The sequence below is a fragment of the Macadamia integrifolia genome, chromosome 14 (genome assembly GCF_013358625.1).
Source record: "Macadamia integrifolia cultivar HAES 741 chromosome 14, SCU_Mint_v3, whole genome shotgun sequence".
In the NCBI taxonomy this organism is placed as follows: Eukaryota; Viridiplantae; Streptophyta; class Magnoliopsida; order Proteales; family Proteaceae; genus Macadamia; species Macadamia integrifolia.
Window position 1 is genome coordinate 30,845,224 of NC_056570.1, and position 14,981 is coordinate 30,860,204.

The 14,981-nt window shown below is 35.8% G+C and overlaps 1 protein-coding gene across 1 annotated transcript in view; it reads left to right on the forward strand.

Annotated features, from left to right (window-relative positions):
- Positions 1-11,758: 11,758 nt before the first annotated feature.
- LOC122060830 (F-box protein At5g49610-like) overlaps positions 11,759-14,981 on the forward strand; it is a 3,456-nt gene continuing 233 nt past the window's right edge. Inside the window, exons 1-3 of the mRNA XM_042623921.1 lie at positions 11,759-11,867; positions 13,820-14,234; positions 14,322-14,888. Of these exons, the coding sequence (XP_042479855.1) occupies positions 13,846-14,234; positions 14,322-14,888 (956 nt within the window). The 5' untranslated portion in view covers positions 11,759-11,867; positions 13,820-13,845. The remainder of the gene's footprint in view (positions 11,868-13,819; positions 14,235-14,321; positions 14,889-14,981) is intronic.

Consider the following 14,981-nt stretch of genomic DNA (forward strand, 5'->3'; position numbering starts at 1 on the left):
AAAGGGTCTACCAGGTCTACCAGAATAATAAAATCAATTTATTTAGGACAAAGTTTTCCTCACTGGTGGCTGAATGATGTCCAGAAGTCACCCCATCACTCCCCACCTCTCTTCCCCCTTTTGTATGTGGTTGCGATCGGTCATAATGAATAGAAATTGTGGCCTTAGGAAAACTCAGTCCTTTTACTTTTGTAGCTAAAATCAAATTTGCTTCTCGCATAAGGATCATTACGTAATATCAAACTAACGTTCCATATCTCATCAATAAATCTGAGTATCAGAAGGGCTTCAACAATTGGTTTTCTTTCTGTAATGCCACAAGAATTTTGTTCTAGACAGAGTTATTCAGAAGCAATGCACTCTTATTAAAGATATTTTCTTCCACATCTAGATAACGGACTACTTCCAATTAAAGAGTTAGCTCTAAATCGTGGCTAAAAGGGCTTTTCCACATGTAAAAGCTTTAGGCCCGTTTGATAACATTTCAAGAAACGCATTTATGCCGTTTCTGTGTCAAGAAACGTATTTTTGCCATTTCTGTGTCAAGAAACGATAGAAACAGAACAAAAAGCATGTGACAAAACTGTTCCATTTCACCTAATTACAGAAACAAAAATAACAATTTATATCTATTTCTGGTTTAAGAAACAGAAACGACGGAACAAGTTCTACTCGTTTCGTCATTTCTAAAAACAAACTTGTGGACCGTTTTTCCGCAACAAGATCTTACGAGAGATACCGCTCACCTTGGCTGGTTGTAAATCACTTGAGAAAGTTGTTTTAAGCTTTAACAATCTCACTGGAGCACTACCCAATTGGTTATTCCCGTTTGAATCTCTTCAATTCATTGATTTGTCATCCAACAACTTCTCGGGATTCATCCCAGATGGGAATTTCAATGTTAGCTCATACTTCAACAATGGCGAAAGTGGAACAATGCCTCCTTTGCAACGAAGCGTCGAAATCAAGGTTTCTGTGAATCTTCAAGGAAACCATGAATTGGGTTTTGAGTACAGACTATTGTCTCAAATGGGTATAGATTTTTCCGACAATCTAATTGGCGGCGAGATTCCGACAGGGCTATTTGGATTGTGAGGACTACAGTACCTGAACCTATCATACAACCTCCTTTTGGGTCAGATTCCGGAAAACCTTCGCCATCTATGGAGCTTAGAAACCTTGGATTTATCGCATAATTCGATATCTGGTCAAATTCCTTCACGCATTTCGGATCTGCAAAATCTACAACTATTGAATCTTTCTGATAATCGGCTCTCTGGGTTGGTTCTAGGTGAGAAGAGATTTCCCCGTGCGTTCTCTGGAAACCCGAAGCTCTGTGTGAATGATATGAACAGCGAAGGTTGCCGGGCGGCGAGAAATTTCCCGACCGTGTTAGGGGAGATGTTCGTTTCCAGAAACAGTGTTTATCAAACACCTTAAATTCCGTTTCTGTTCCCAGAAATGAAAATTTATGTTTCTGCACTTCTTGACACAGAAACAGCAGAAACATTATCAAACGGGCCCTTATTTCACAGCTATTAGCAAATGATAGAAATGAACAACTTCAAAAAGATCATTAATTTCTTTGTTCCATGCAGAAACAAAATTAAAACAACAGAAAACCTTGTAAAATGGAGATTGTGCAAAATTTATTATTGGTTGTGCCTTACTCTAACTGCTTGAACTGGACGTCATTAGAAAAAAATTGTAATTCAGAATCATTATACTTTAGTATTTCAACTATAACTGACCAGCTTAGTTGGTGAGTTGTGGTGTGTAAAAAAACCATGTTCACCAAGATGTTTGCTAGCGGTTATTTGTCTCCCCTCATTATCTATCGAAAAAAAGTAATTTAACCATATATAACCACCTGGTTGGTTGAGAAAAGCAAGGTCTCATATACCAAATCAGACTAAAATAGATCATTCTCATAGCTGTTAACTACTATTCCTCTTGTTGCTACAAAGAACGACTAAGCAAATATTTTAGGGGTCAACAAGTTTCGCCATTATTGTTTGACAGAAGCTTGCTCTGTTCCGTTCATTTTAGTGCTTCAATCTAATCATTGAAATGATAAGATTATGATGTTAATTTTTGAAATAATTTTTTACTTTTCTTCCTTGCCATGGTAGGGTATACCCAGGTTCCATCAATGCCTGTTCCAAAATTCTCAAGCCCAAGTTATTTCCAAGGCTAAACATCCACACTTGGTTACTGCAACCCCACGCAATGAGGTTTTGTAAGTATTAAAGTTCATAATCATTTGGTTATTATTTTATCAAAATTTTTAAGAAAAAAATGAAATATTAGTTCGAATAAGAATGAAACATATATACTATATTATTCAACCAACTTACTAGTCCTAAAAAATTATTTGAAGGCATTTTAAGTAAGTATTGTATATTTATATGGTTCGTAGCAACGATTAATTAATAACATGAATTTAACCATTTCCATAAATATAGAGACTTTTTTTTTTCAAAATATATATAGATACAAATCATACAATATGCAATGCAAGAAAGTTAAACCTTTTTTAAGACAACTGAATTAAAGCTTACCTTGGTGAACCTTTATTCGTGCATTATCCAATTGGTTTTATTTGACCTTTTGGATGTATGGCTATCTATGATACTTTTGGCTTGTACACTTTATCTTAGCTAATTGAGAATTGAAAATTTTATTAGTTTACTCCAATATCTCAATATTTTTTTTTTTTTTTTTTTGGGTGGCTCTACCTGTTGTTTTCAATAAAATATGATATTATCTAGAAATCATATGATAGTGTTTCAATTTGTCTTATTAATATGTGATTAAATATATTGAATCAATATAGAAAGAAATAGTGTACTCAGGCATAAGATGTGATTTGGTATGTTTGTCATCAGAATTTTATGAGGCATTACCGACACTCAGCTCATGAGAGTTTTATTCTCTTACCTAACATGTCACCCATGTGGAAGATAAACGTTTACCAAAGGTTACATAATTCTATCTACATCCTGATTCGTCTAATCCAGCCGAACAACCAATTCTCAACCTGATCCATCTAAAACCTACCCGAACAGAGTAGGACATGGATAAATAAAAGGGTACATGCATTTGGTTTGGTTACGTGGTCTGAAACTTTGTAATTTAATAAACCCAGCCTAAACCCATCTGAAGTCCATGTAGTTATCCATCTAAACCACCCCAAACCCATCTAATTGCCTAACAAATTGAGAAAAGCGTGTGATCGAGGTAACTACGAAAATGTTCTTGAACATAGTAAGTTCGGAGATGACAATAATACAAGGATGGATACGTACGATAACTAAATGGACCATACGATAATAATACCATTTAAAAAAAATCCGGCACAATAAAATACACACGGCAATGATACCGTACGTGTTTAATATGATTGTGTTGTAAAAATCCAGGAGCAAAAATACGAGTTTATTCAGGTATTAGGAAGGAATGAAAATTGGTTGTTTGCAACTAAATTTTAATCTCTCATGTTTCATGAAACCTTAATCTCAATCTAGCTTTCCAAATTGGAATAATTTCTCATTCTTTTGGATTTCTACATCTAATATTAATTAAAGTTAACCATGTCCATCATACGAATTAAAATGGTTCCACCCACCTAATAACCTTAAAATTAAGATCAAAGTCTGAACAAAGAAAAAGAATATTATTATCTTAAATGGATTTCCTTTAACTCTTTTACTTTTACTTTTTCTTTTTCTTATATCTTTAGTCTCTCCTCCTCCTCCTCCATTAGGGCAACTCAATATACTGATGCAAATCCACCCACACTTGAATTCCATTCTAGTTACTTGAGTTATCATTTTCATTGCTACCACTATTGTTGTTCTTGGTGGTGGTGGTGGTGGTAGTGGAGGTTGGGGTGTGAGAATTCTCAAAGATTCCAAAATTCTGAAAGAAAATGGGCTTTGGTTTTGTGATTGGATTTAAGGTACAGAAGGAAGAGATGAAACAACATCTTTTCCATCCTTGGGCATTTCTCCACGAAAAAGCATAGCAAATCTTGATTGATATGACTAAAAAGATTCAATTAATCGAAGATGCCATGCTAGTGTGAACATTCATGTAACCCATTTCCCTAATCCCACCATCGGATTTGAAGTCCCCAAAGATTATGAATAAAGAATAAGACTAGGGTTAGAAAGTCCTCTTGGTATCTTCGTGGCAGAGATCATTGTGCAAAACAAATGCAATGAATAAAAAAAATATATAATATAAAAAGAAGAAGAATCCTTGCCGCTGCAATTTGGTCCTCGAGTGTGTTTTCAAAAACCGTTAGGTTTTGGGAGGAGAAATGGAGAAAGTAGCGAATGAATCCACTTGATGCTTCTGTAAGATTTCAAATTAGGTGGGTAAGCATAGTCTAAGGTTTGTTTTAAAAATCGATTTAGTGGTGTTGACTACAGATGGAGTAAGCAGAAAAGATCCAATATTGGTTAGTGATCTCTATGGAGATATAGATGTCAATCGGTCGGGCTGGGCCAATCCTGATCAGGCCTAGCCGGGCCTATGTCCTCGGACCATGACTTGCCCATTTAAGAAATGAGTCGGTTTTATGTTGGGCTCGGTCGAGTTCCAGGCTTTAATCAGGCTTCTCCTAATCAGGTTATAATCAAGCCTTAAACGGGATAATGTACCAATAAAGCATTGAATGGACTTCAACGGTCTTTCCTTTTTCTTATATTTAAGATACTTTAATTTATTTTGTTAAATTATCAATAATTTTGAAAAAATATTACACTTAATTACAGTCAATAATTGATAAAAATATCAATATATACCTATTGTATCCAAAAAAAAAAATCAAAATACCTATATAAAAGGTCAGGCTAAAAGTGTCGGTCGAGTCGGGCTTGTAAATGTGCTGAGCCAATCGAGAGGGCCATCGGGCTTACCCCTTGCACCATGTACTAGCTATTTATAAACGGGTCGTGCTTAGGCCCAACACCTTTATTAATGGGGCCAGTCAAGAGTTGGGCCATAAACGTATCGGGCTCGGTCTGGCGTATCGGTGCGGGCTTGGAATTGACACCCTTATATGGAGATATTGAGTTCTATTAGCACACTTTAATAGTATGAAATATATTACTAGGTGTAGGTCTAAGGTATTGTTTTCTTAATAGGAAAGAAACCCAAATTTCATTGCAAGGGTGGTCCCCACCCTTACCTCTATAAATAGTTATTACTAACTCATTAAGTGAATAACTAGAGAAACCTAAAGTGAAAATAGAAAGAATGTAGACTAGACCAACAAAGGTGTTCATGTTGCAATAAGGAATCGTTCTTCTTCAACCATAGTTTCAGGTACACCGTTCTTGTCTCCATAGTAATTGTATTGCATGTTTATTTTATCTTCATGCGATGTGTTGCATTTGTATATTCTATCAATAGTATCAAAGCGTATACATTGAGATCGATGGGCTACGTTTTATTATTATTATTATTATGGTTGCTTATATTGTTACGCACATGGTAGAACCCTCCCTTCCTTTGGTTTTTAAGCTGCATGTGTGCTTTCATGTTGCTATCCTCGTTGGCTAACTCTGTTTCTCTTAACCATGGGTGCAAGACATCACTGTATGTGGCAATAAATGTTTTTTTCTTTTCTCATGTTTTCTTGTGTTTTTGGCAAGTTTTTTTTTTTTTTTTTTTTTTTTGCAAAAGAAAACTTCACCATTCCCAAGGTGAATTTTGAAATTCAAAAATAAAATCTTCTTTTGATGTAGGACATGCTAAGCACAATGAGAATTTCTTTTATTTTCTTTTCTTCTCTTAACTACCAAACACAGCCTCAAGGAAAGGAAACAACTTTGAATGATTTAAAACGGAGAATAAAATGATTAAAGAAGAATGAAAGAAAGATTATGAAGTGGATATTTTGTTGAAGGTGGTAGACCATTCTATACGGTCTATTAACTCTATTATGTTTAGTACATTAATGGGCCTTATGGACCTATCTTCGGATTTGTTAAACCTTTTCTTCTTTGGAAGAGAACTTGTTAAATTTTAAAATGGCTTATAAAAGAAACTTGCATAATGGGTCTCTTAGTTATTTGGCCTATTGATTAATCCATTTGAATTTCTTTCATCTAGTATGGCCGAAAGGTTAAAGAGCCTTTGTTGCCATTGTGTAGTGCTATAGCAGATGATTTTAGTCTGAATTTTAAGAAATTAGGCCTAAGCTATTGAGACTTTTTTAAACTAAATTAAGTAATGGGTTTGTTTAAGAAATATTAATGGATTTCATTTTAGCTTCTTTTCTAAGCCAATCCACTTCAAGATTACTAACTTGGGCTTTAAAATAATTCACTCTCGAATGGCAAATGTATACAGTTGGAACCCTTTTTTTTTACTAAGTTTACTGTGAGATTAGGTAATCATTAAGCATTATTGGCATCCTCGGACATAATAGAAAGCCAATGCATTATATCTTAGTGGGCCCCAAGGTCTACAGAATTCTAATCCAACATATTTTGTCTCTTAAAATTGGATTGTATCTGCCCTTATATTTATAAATTCAATGCCTGGAGTCATTTGTAAGACAGTAAACTACTATTTTACTTGAAAAACTTAGATGGATTTTTCAAATCATTTCCTATGCCTTGAAAAAGATGGATAAATTTTCTCTTAAGATTTTCATCATAACATCATGTCCAGGTTCCCACAATACTTATAAAATGTGTCGATCAGTAATGACTCAGTGAAGCCTTATATTCCTTATATGTATTTTAGTGAGCTCAGGCACATATTAAACTTAAGTTATTGGGCTTAAATTTCTCGTAAGTCTAATTTTTTGCTATTAAAATCTTGGTTTGCTATCCCAATTCTATTTATTTTTTAAGGACATGTAATAGGTTATGTCATTAAGATTTCTGAGTTGTCAGGTGAGTTCTCTTTGTTTTCTGCTTGGGAGTAGATTAGAAGAAGGAACCCTAAAGTTCCTTGTGGATCGGTTATTTGGTGCAAGAAATTGATGCCCCGACAAGTTACTTTTGGGTGGCGTTTTGTTCATGCAAAGCTCCCAACAGATGATGTAATTATGAAGAGAGGTGTTTCCCTTGCCTCAAGATGCGTTGTGTGTGGAGACGCAAGGGAATCTCTCGTTCATGTGTTCCTTCAATGTCCTTTCACCGTGCAGGTTTGGAAGGCTTTTGTGGATTGTTTTTGTATAATCTGACAAAGTCATGGATTGATAGAGAACCTATTATATTGGTGGAAAAGGAAAACAGAGTCAATTAACATAAAAGAGCCTTGGACGGTGGGCCTTGTGATTGTGTCAAATACCATTTGGTGGGAGTGAAATAACAGGATTTTTTAAAACAAATGTAGATCAGCCCTTCAGATATTTGACATGATTAAAGAGGATATTAGAGGTTTTAGTTTTAATATGGAAGGAGTGGTGAAATCAGTGAGGGATGTGTATTCTTGTACGAAATCAAGTCTTTCTATTGTGCCGAGCTCAAGAAATCAGATATTAGAATTATATTGGTGTAAGCCAAAGGTAAACTGGGATNACCATCGGATTTGAAGCCCCCAAAGATTATGAATAAAGAATAAGACTAGGGTTAGAAAGTCCTCTTGGTATCTTCGTGGCAGAGATCATTGTGGAAAACAAATGCAATGAATAAAAAAAATATAAAATAAAAAGAAGAAGAATCCTTGCCGCTGCAATTTGGTCCTCGATTGTGTTTTCAAAAACCTTTAGGTTTTGGGAGGAGAAATGGAGAAAGAAGCGAATGAATCCCCTTGATGCTTCTGTCAGATTTCAAATTAGATGGGCAAGTATAGTCCAAGATTTGTTTTCAAAATCGATTTAGTGTTGTTGACTATAGATGAATAAGCAAAAAGGATCCACTATTGGTTAGTGATCTCTATGGAGATATAGGTGTCAATCGGTCGGGCTTGGCCGATCCCAATCAGGCCTAGTTAGGCGTATGTCCTCAGACCATGACCTTCCTATTTAAGAAATGAGTCGATTTTATGTTGGGCTAGGTCGAGTTCCAGACTTTAATCAAGCTTCTCCTAATCGGGTTGTAATCGGGCCTTAAACGGGATAATGTATCAATAAAGCCTCGAATGGACTTAAACGGTCTTTCCTTTTCTTAGATTTAAGATACTTTAATTTATTTTGTTAAATTATCAATAATTTTGACAAGATATTACACTGAATTACAGTCAATAATTGATAAAAATATCAATATATATCTATTGTATCCCAAAAAAATCAAAATACCTATATAAAAGGTCGGGCTAAAAGTGTCGGTCGAGTCGGGCTTGTAAATGTGCTGGGCCAATCAGGAGGGTCATCGGGCTTACCCCTTGCACCATGTACTATCTATTTATAAACGGGTCGGACTTCGGCCCAACACCTTTATTAATGGGGCAGGTCAAGAGTCGGGCCATAAACGTATCAGGCTCAGTCGGACGTACCGGTGCGGGCTTGGAATTGACACCCCTATATGGAGATATTGAGTTCTATTAGCACACTTTAATAGTATGAAATATATTACTATGTGTGGGTCTAAGGTATTGTTTCCTTAATAGGAAAGAAACCCAAATTTCATTGCAAGGGTGGTCCCCACCTTTACCTCTATAAATAGTTATTGCTAAAACATTAAGTGAATAACTAGAGAAACCTAAAGTGAGAATAGAAAGAATGTAGACCAGACCAACAAAGGTGTTCATGTTGCAATAAGAAATCGTTCTTCTTCAACCATAGTTTCAGGTACACCGTTCTTGTCTCCGTAGTAATTATATTGCATGTTTATTTTATCTTCATGCAATGTGTTGCACTTGTATATTCTATCAATGGTATCAAAGCCTATACATTGAGAACGATGGGCCACGTTTTTTATTATTATTATTATTATTATTATTATTATATTGTTACACACATAGTAGAACCCTCCCTTCCTTTGGTTTTTAAGCTACATGTGTGCTTTCATGTTGCTATCCTCGTTGGCTAACTCTGTTTCTCTTAACCATGGGTTCAAGACATCACTGTATGTGGCAATAAATGTTTTTTTATTTTCTCATGTTTTCTTGTGTTTTTGGTAAGTTATTTATTTATTTTTATTTTTTTTTGGCAAAAGAAAACTTCACCATTCCCAAGGTGAATTTTGAAATTCAAAAATGAAATCTTCTTTTGATGTAGGACATGCTAAGCACAATGATAATTTCTTTTATTTTCTTTTCTTCTCTTGACTACCAAACACAGCCTCAAGGAAAGGAAACAACTTTGAATGATTTAAAACAGAGAATAAAATGATTAAAGAAGAATGAAAGAAAGATGATGAAGTGGATATTTTGTTGAAGGTGGTAGACCATTCTATACGGTCTATTAATTCTATTATGTTTAGTACATTAATGGGCCTTGTGGACCTATCTTGGGACTTGTTAAACCTTTTCTTCTTTGGAAGAGAACTTGTTAAATTTTAAAATGGCTTATAAAAGAAACTTGCATAATGGGTCTCTTAGTTATTAGGCCTATTGATTAATCCATTTGAATTTCTTTCATCTAGTATGGCCGAAAGGTTAAAGAGCCTTTGTTGCCATTGTGTAGTGCTATAGCAGATGATTTTAGTCTGAACTTTAAGAAATTAGGCCTAAGCTATTGAGACTTTTTTAAACTAAATTAAGTAATGGGTTTGTTTAAGAAATATTAATGGATTTCATTTTAGCTTCTTTTCTAAGCCAATCCACTACAAGATTACTAACTTGGGCTTTAAAATAATTCACTCTCGAATGGCAAATGTATACAGTTGGAACCCTTTTTTTTTAATCAGTTTTACTGTGAGATTAGGTAATCATTGAGCATTATTGGCATCCTCGGACATAATAGAAAGCCAATGCATTATATCTTAGTGGGCCCCAAGGTCTACAGAATTCTAATCCAACATATTTTGTCTTTTAAAATTGGATTGTATCTGCCCTTATATTTATAAATTCAATGCCTGGAGTCATTTGTAAGACAGTAAACTACTATTTTACTTGAAAAACTTAGATGGATTTTTCAAATCATTTCCTATGCCTTGAAAAAGATGGATAAATTTTCTCTTAAGATTTTCATCATAACATCATGTCCAGGTTCCCACAATACTTATAAAATGTGTCGATCAGTAATGACTCAGTGAAGCCTTATATTCCTTATATGTATTTTAGTGAGCTCAGGCACATATTAAACTTAAGTTATTGGGCTTAAATTTCTCGTAAGTCTAATTTTTTGCTATTAAAATCTTGGTTTGCTATCCCAATTCTATTTATTTTTTAAGGACATGTAATAGGTTATGTCATTAAGATTTCTGAGTTGTCAGGTGAGTTCTCTTTGTTTTCTGCTTGGGAGTAGATTAGAAGAAGGAACCCTAAAGTTCCTTGTGGATCGGTTATTTGGTGCAAGAAATTGATGCCCCGACAAGTTACTTTTGGGTGGCGTTTTGTTCATGCAAAGCTCCCAACAGATGATGTAATTATGAAGAGAGGTGTTTCCCTTGCCTCAAGATGCGTTGTGTGTGGAGACGCAAGGGAATCTCTCGTTCATGTGTTCCTTCAATGTCCTTTCACCGTGCAGGTTTGGAAGGCTTTTGTGGATTGTTTTTGTATAATCTGACAAAGTCATGGATTGATAGAGAACCTATTATATTGGTGGAAAAGGAAAACAGAGTCAATTAACATAAAAGAGCCTTGGACGGTGGGCCTTGTGATTGTGTCAAATACCATTTGGTGGGAGTGAAATAACAGGATTTTTTAAAACAAATGTAGATCAGCCCTTCAGATATTTGACATGATTAAAGAGGATATTAGAGGTTTTAGTTTTAATACGGAAGGAGTGGTGAAATCAGTGAGGGATGTGTATTCTTGTACGAAATCAAGTCTTTCTATTGTGCCGAGCTCAAGAAATCAGATATTAGAATTATATTGGTGTAAGCCAAAGGTAAACTGGGATAACTTAATGCAGATGGGAGCTCTTTAGGCAACCCAGGAAGAGTTGGTGTAGGGGGCATGCTCCGAAACCACTTGGGGTAGGTGCTAATGGCTTTCAATGTTTTTCTGTGTAAAATAAATTTTTGAAGTGGAATTTGTAGCACTGGTGGAAGGTATTGCTAGAGCAAAAGAGATCGGAGTGGTGGTCCTATGGATCGAGTCTGATTCTGCAACGGTTGTTTCCTCGGTTGTTTCTAATAATATTCTGTGGTATGTTCTTCAAAAGCGGTGCTTCTTGCATGCTTTCCTTCAAAGTATATAATAGAAGATTACACATTGCTTCAGAGAGGTGAAGCCTGTGGTGGATTACCTGGATAAACAAGTGGCAAAGATAGGGAGGTCCAGCGATATGGTTTCTCTACCTTTTTCTGTGACAGAAGATCTTACCATGGATGCTATGACAAGGCGAAGTTATAGATTTAGTTAGTGATGAGATTGGTGTTTTCCTGCTGATGGCAATGCCAAAGGTGGGAAGCATCTTTCTCTGGGTTTTTCACTTTTTCAGTTGTTGATGTGTTTGTGTAGTCTTTAGTTTGTTTCTCTTGGTTCTTCTTTCTTTAATGAAATGACACTGATCTTCTAGTTTAAAAAAAAAAAAAGGATCATTTTGCTTCAGCCATGGATCCAAGTACGAAGTTCTTATCTCTAAAGTAATTGTATTGTCTGCTTATTTGATTGTCATGCAATGTGTTGCACATATGAATTCTATTAGCTCCCCCTTGATCTTCAGTCACAGGTCACCAGTCATCGCGAATGGAGTTGGAGAAGCAAGGGACGAAGGTTCCTCTCTCAGACAAAGTGAGCATTTGGGTGTTCCCATCCGAAAAAGGGAAGAAGAATTGGTTTGGGAGATTCGGGTAGGTTTTGATTTCATTTATTTATTTATTTACTAACTTATATATCCTTATTAATTGTGTATTATACGTGTTTAATGTGTCATAAAATATGCACATTAATCTGTAATATTTTACCCAAAAAAAATTTGTATTATTGAACCTATATGGCAAAAAACACCTTTTTGAAAGAAACGTTTGGATATATAATACGTGTATTTATTAACTATGTTCTTGAACTGACCGTTTTCGATTTTAGACTAGAATCAGGTCATCAACACTTCTAAAACCTTAGATTTGGCTTAAACCTACATTGTAGTCATATCCTTTCTTCCCGTTAATTAAATTCTTTCTCTCTCTCCCACTGCTGACAAACTTTCCTCTCTATGTGCCCACTCTCTGCCTCCCTCTGCCCTTTCCCTTCGCCCCTTTCTCCTCCTCATTCCATCAGGCCATGTGAGGACATGCTCCGCCAATCTAGATTATGGATTTAGTTATCAATATCAGTATTGATATTAGGTATGTACTAATCTTGATGGGCAATCACTTTTGCCCTAACTTCTCGCAAAAAAAAAAAAAAAAAAAAAACACATTTTTTACTATTTTATCTTGAATCAATATTCATAATCAATTCAGGTTGGTCAGATATCAATATCGGTTGGGTCTGGTTGACCCTAACTGGTCTTCTTAGTAGAATCACATTTCGATAACTACGATTCAATTCCGATTTCAATTTCTAAAATGAATTGAAAGCTGATTTTTTAATTAAAATCCTAAAATGAATTCCTCCATTAAACTATAATGAACATGATATTTTATTATTCTTTCATGGAGATTCTATGACTATAATGAACGTGATATTTTATTATTCTTTTATGAAGATTCTATGTGCCTCTATTTTTCCATGTGACCCTTTTTTTAATCCCCTCTATCAAAAGTCAACATATTAAGACATAATCCAATCATTCACTGTTGTTAGAATTTCACCATGATCTATAATATAGACCAAGAAACTCAAGTGATGCAAGCCCCCACCTCTCCTCATTCCTTATTTCATGGGTGTGGAGATGGGTTTTTCCTTTGGCTTTGTGCTCTCTGTTTTGGTTATACTATTCTTTATCATATTCTTGTTACACAAGAAACTCAATGACAACAACAATAAACTCCCTTGGTTAGGAGAAACACCTGCATTCTACAAAGCACAATAATCAGGGTTAGACTTAGGGCGGGTTAGGGTCGGGCTGGGTTTTTATGCTTTAATCTAGGCCCGGCCTAACCCCATATAGGGTTGGGTCGGGTTGACCCTCATAGCAGGTAAGACAAGTTCAGGCTCAGGGCCGATTAGGACGAGTTCAGACCGTCAGGGCTAAACTTACACCCCTACTAGTTATGGTCTTCTTCTCTGTTAAGGCTTTGATTTCTTTTTGCTTTTGCGGTTTAAAATCTGGTTTCAGTTATGAGCTTGCCGGTAACAAGTCCTTTCGGTTATCACCATTACGCTTCATATTTGAGAATTAATGTTAAGGGTAGAATGAAGTTGGTGTGGATGAGGTGGGGTGAAGGGTAGGGCTGGGCTGGGCGGAATGGATCATGATTTCAAAATTCGGATTGGACCGGGAAAACGTTCAGATTGGAACAATATGGTTGGAGACCAATCCCAAGTCTTAACCGATCGATTGATACAATTTAAGGGTAAAATTGTGATAAAAATTATTATTATTATTATTTTAAACTTACCTTTCCAAGTTATAGGAGGACTCTCCTTGAAACTAAAGTCTCCATAGGACTCCTCGTAACTAATATAGAAACTCCACATTAGGACATTAAAGAGGTGTGCCTTTTACCTTCCTTTCCAAGTTGACGTTGCAATCTTCCCTACAAATAGTAACAAACCTACTTAACCTCCTGAACTTAACTATTTCTCCGAGAGTTGTCTTCAAAGATTGAGCTTAACAACTAATTCATAATGGTTTTAGGGTTTAAGAAGAACTCGGCTCTATTGATGATGAAGGAAGAAGAAGAACAAGGAAGAGACTGCAACTCACCATCTTCACCAACATTACCTGGAGATATCTTGTATGAGATCCTAACTCATGTGGCTCTAGATGATCTTCTCCGACGATGTAGATGGGTTTGCAGAAATTGGAATGCTCTCACACATGATTCTACTTTCAACCACTTGCATTGTCAAAGAACACAATCAGTTTCTGGTTTCTTTGTTCAGAATCTTCAGAAAAATAAATACCACACTAGCTTCCTCTCCATTGTAACCTCTCCAATTGCAATCTCTCTTGACTTTATGCCGACGACTAACCTTAAGATTGAAGCCTCTTCATATCAAGCACAAGGTCTGGTTTGCTGCATGAGTCAAGCTTATCATAACCCACCAAGGTATATTGTTATGTGGTTAGGTTTTTTAAAAGTGAAGACTGCATATGTTTGTTAGTTTTTTTAATTTTTGTTCACACATTCAAACAGGTACTATGTTTGCAAGCCTATCACAAGACAATGGAGAAGAATTCCCAACCCTAAGACTCGTTACTATACTGAAAAAATGGCAATTGTGGTAAAGAAATCGCAGCCGTTGCATTACAAGATCATTCGACTTTCAAGGTCTAAGAAGTATGGGGGTTTGCAGTGTGAGATATTTGATTCCAAGAACTGGGCATGGAGTATGCAGTTGGAGGATTTGAAGTTGCCTGGTTTAGCTCTAGAGTCTGAGATTCTTATGAATGGTTCTGTTCATTGGTTAACCTTTGAAGAACGAAAACAAATATTTGCTTTCGACATTGATAAAGCGAATTGGAGGCTAATCTCATTGCCTCAATCAGAATCATCTTCATCATTAGAAGGAGAGGAAGTAGAAGCTATGAACATTGACTTTGAAGTTCACAAAAAATTGGTGAACTGTGAGGGTCATCTTGGGTTGTTATACACTACATGGACATGGATAGAGCTATGGGTGATGGAGGATTACTTGAAGGAGACATGGAAAAAGAAATACAGGTTGAGCTTGGAACCACTAAACCAGATTTTGGGTAGAGGGTATTCCCTCTTAGCATTGGACGCTATGGATACTATTTTGGTGGGGAGTTTTGAGAAGCTGATTTGGTACAATTGTACCCTTGGAATTACCAC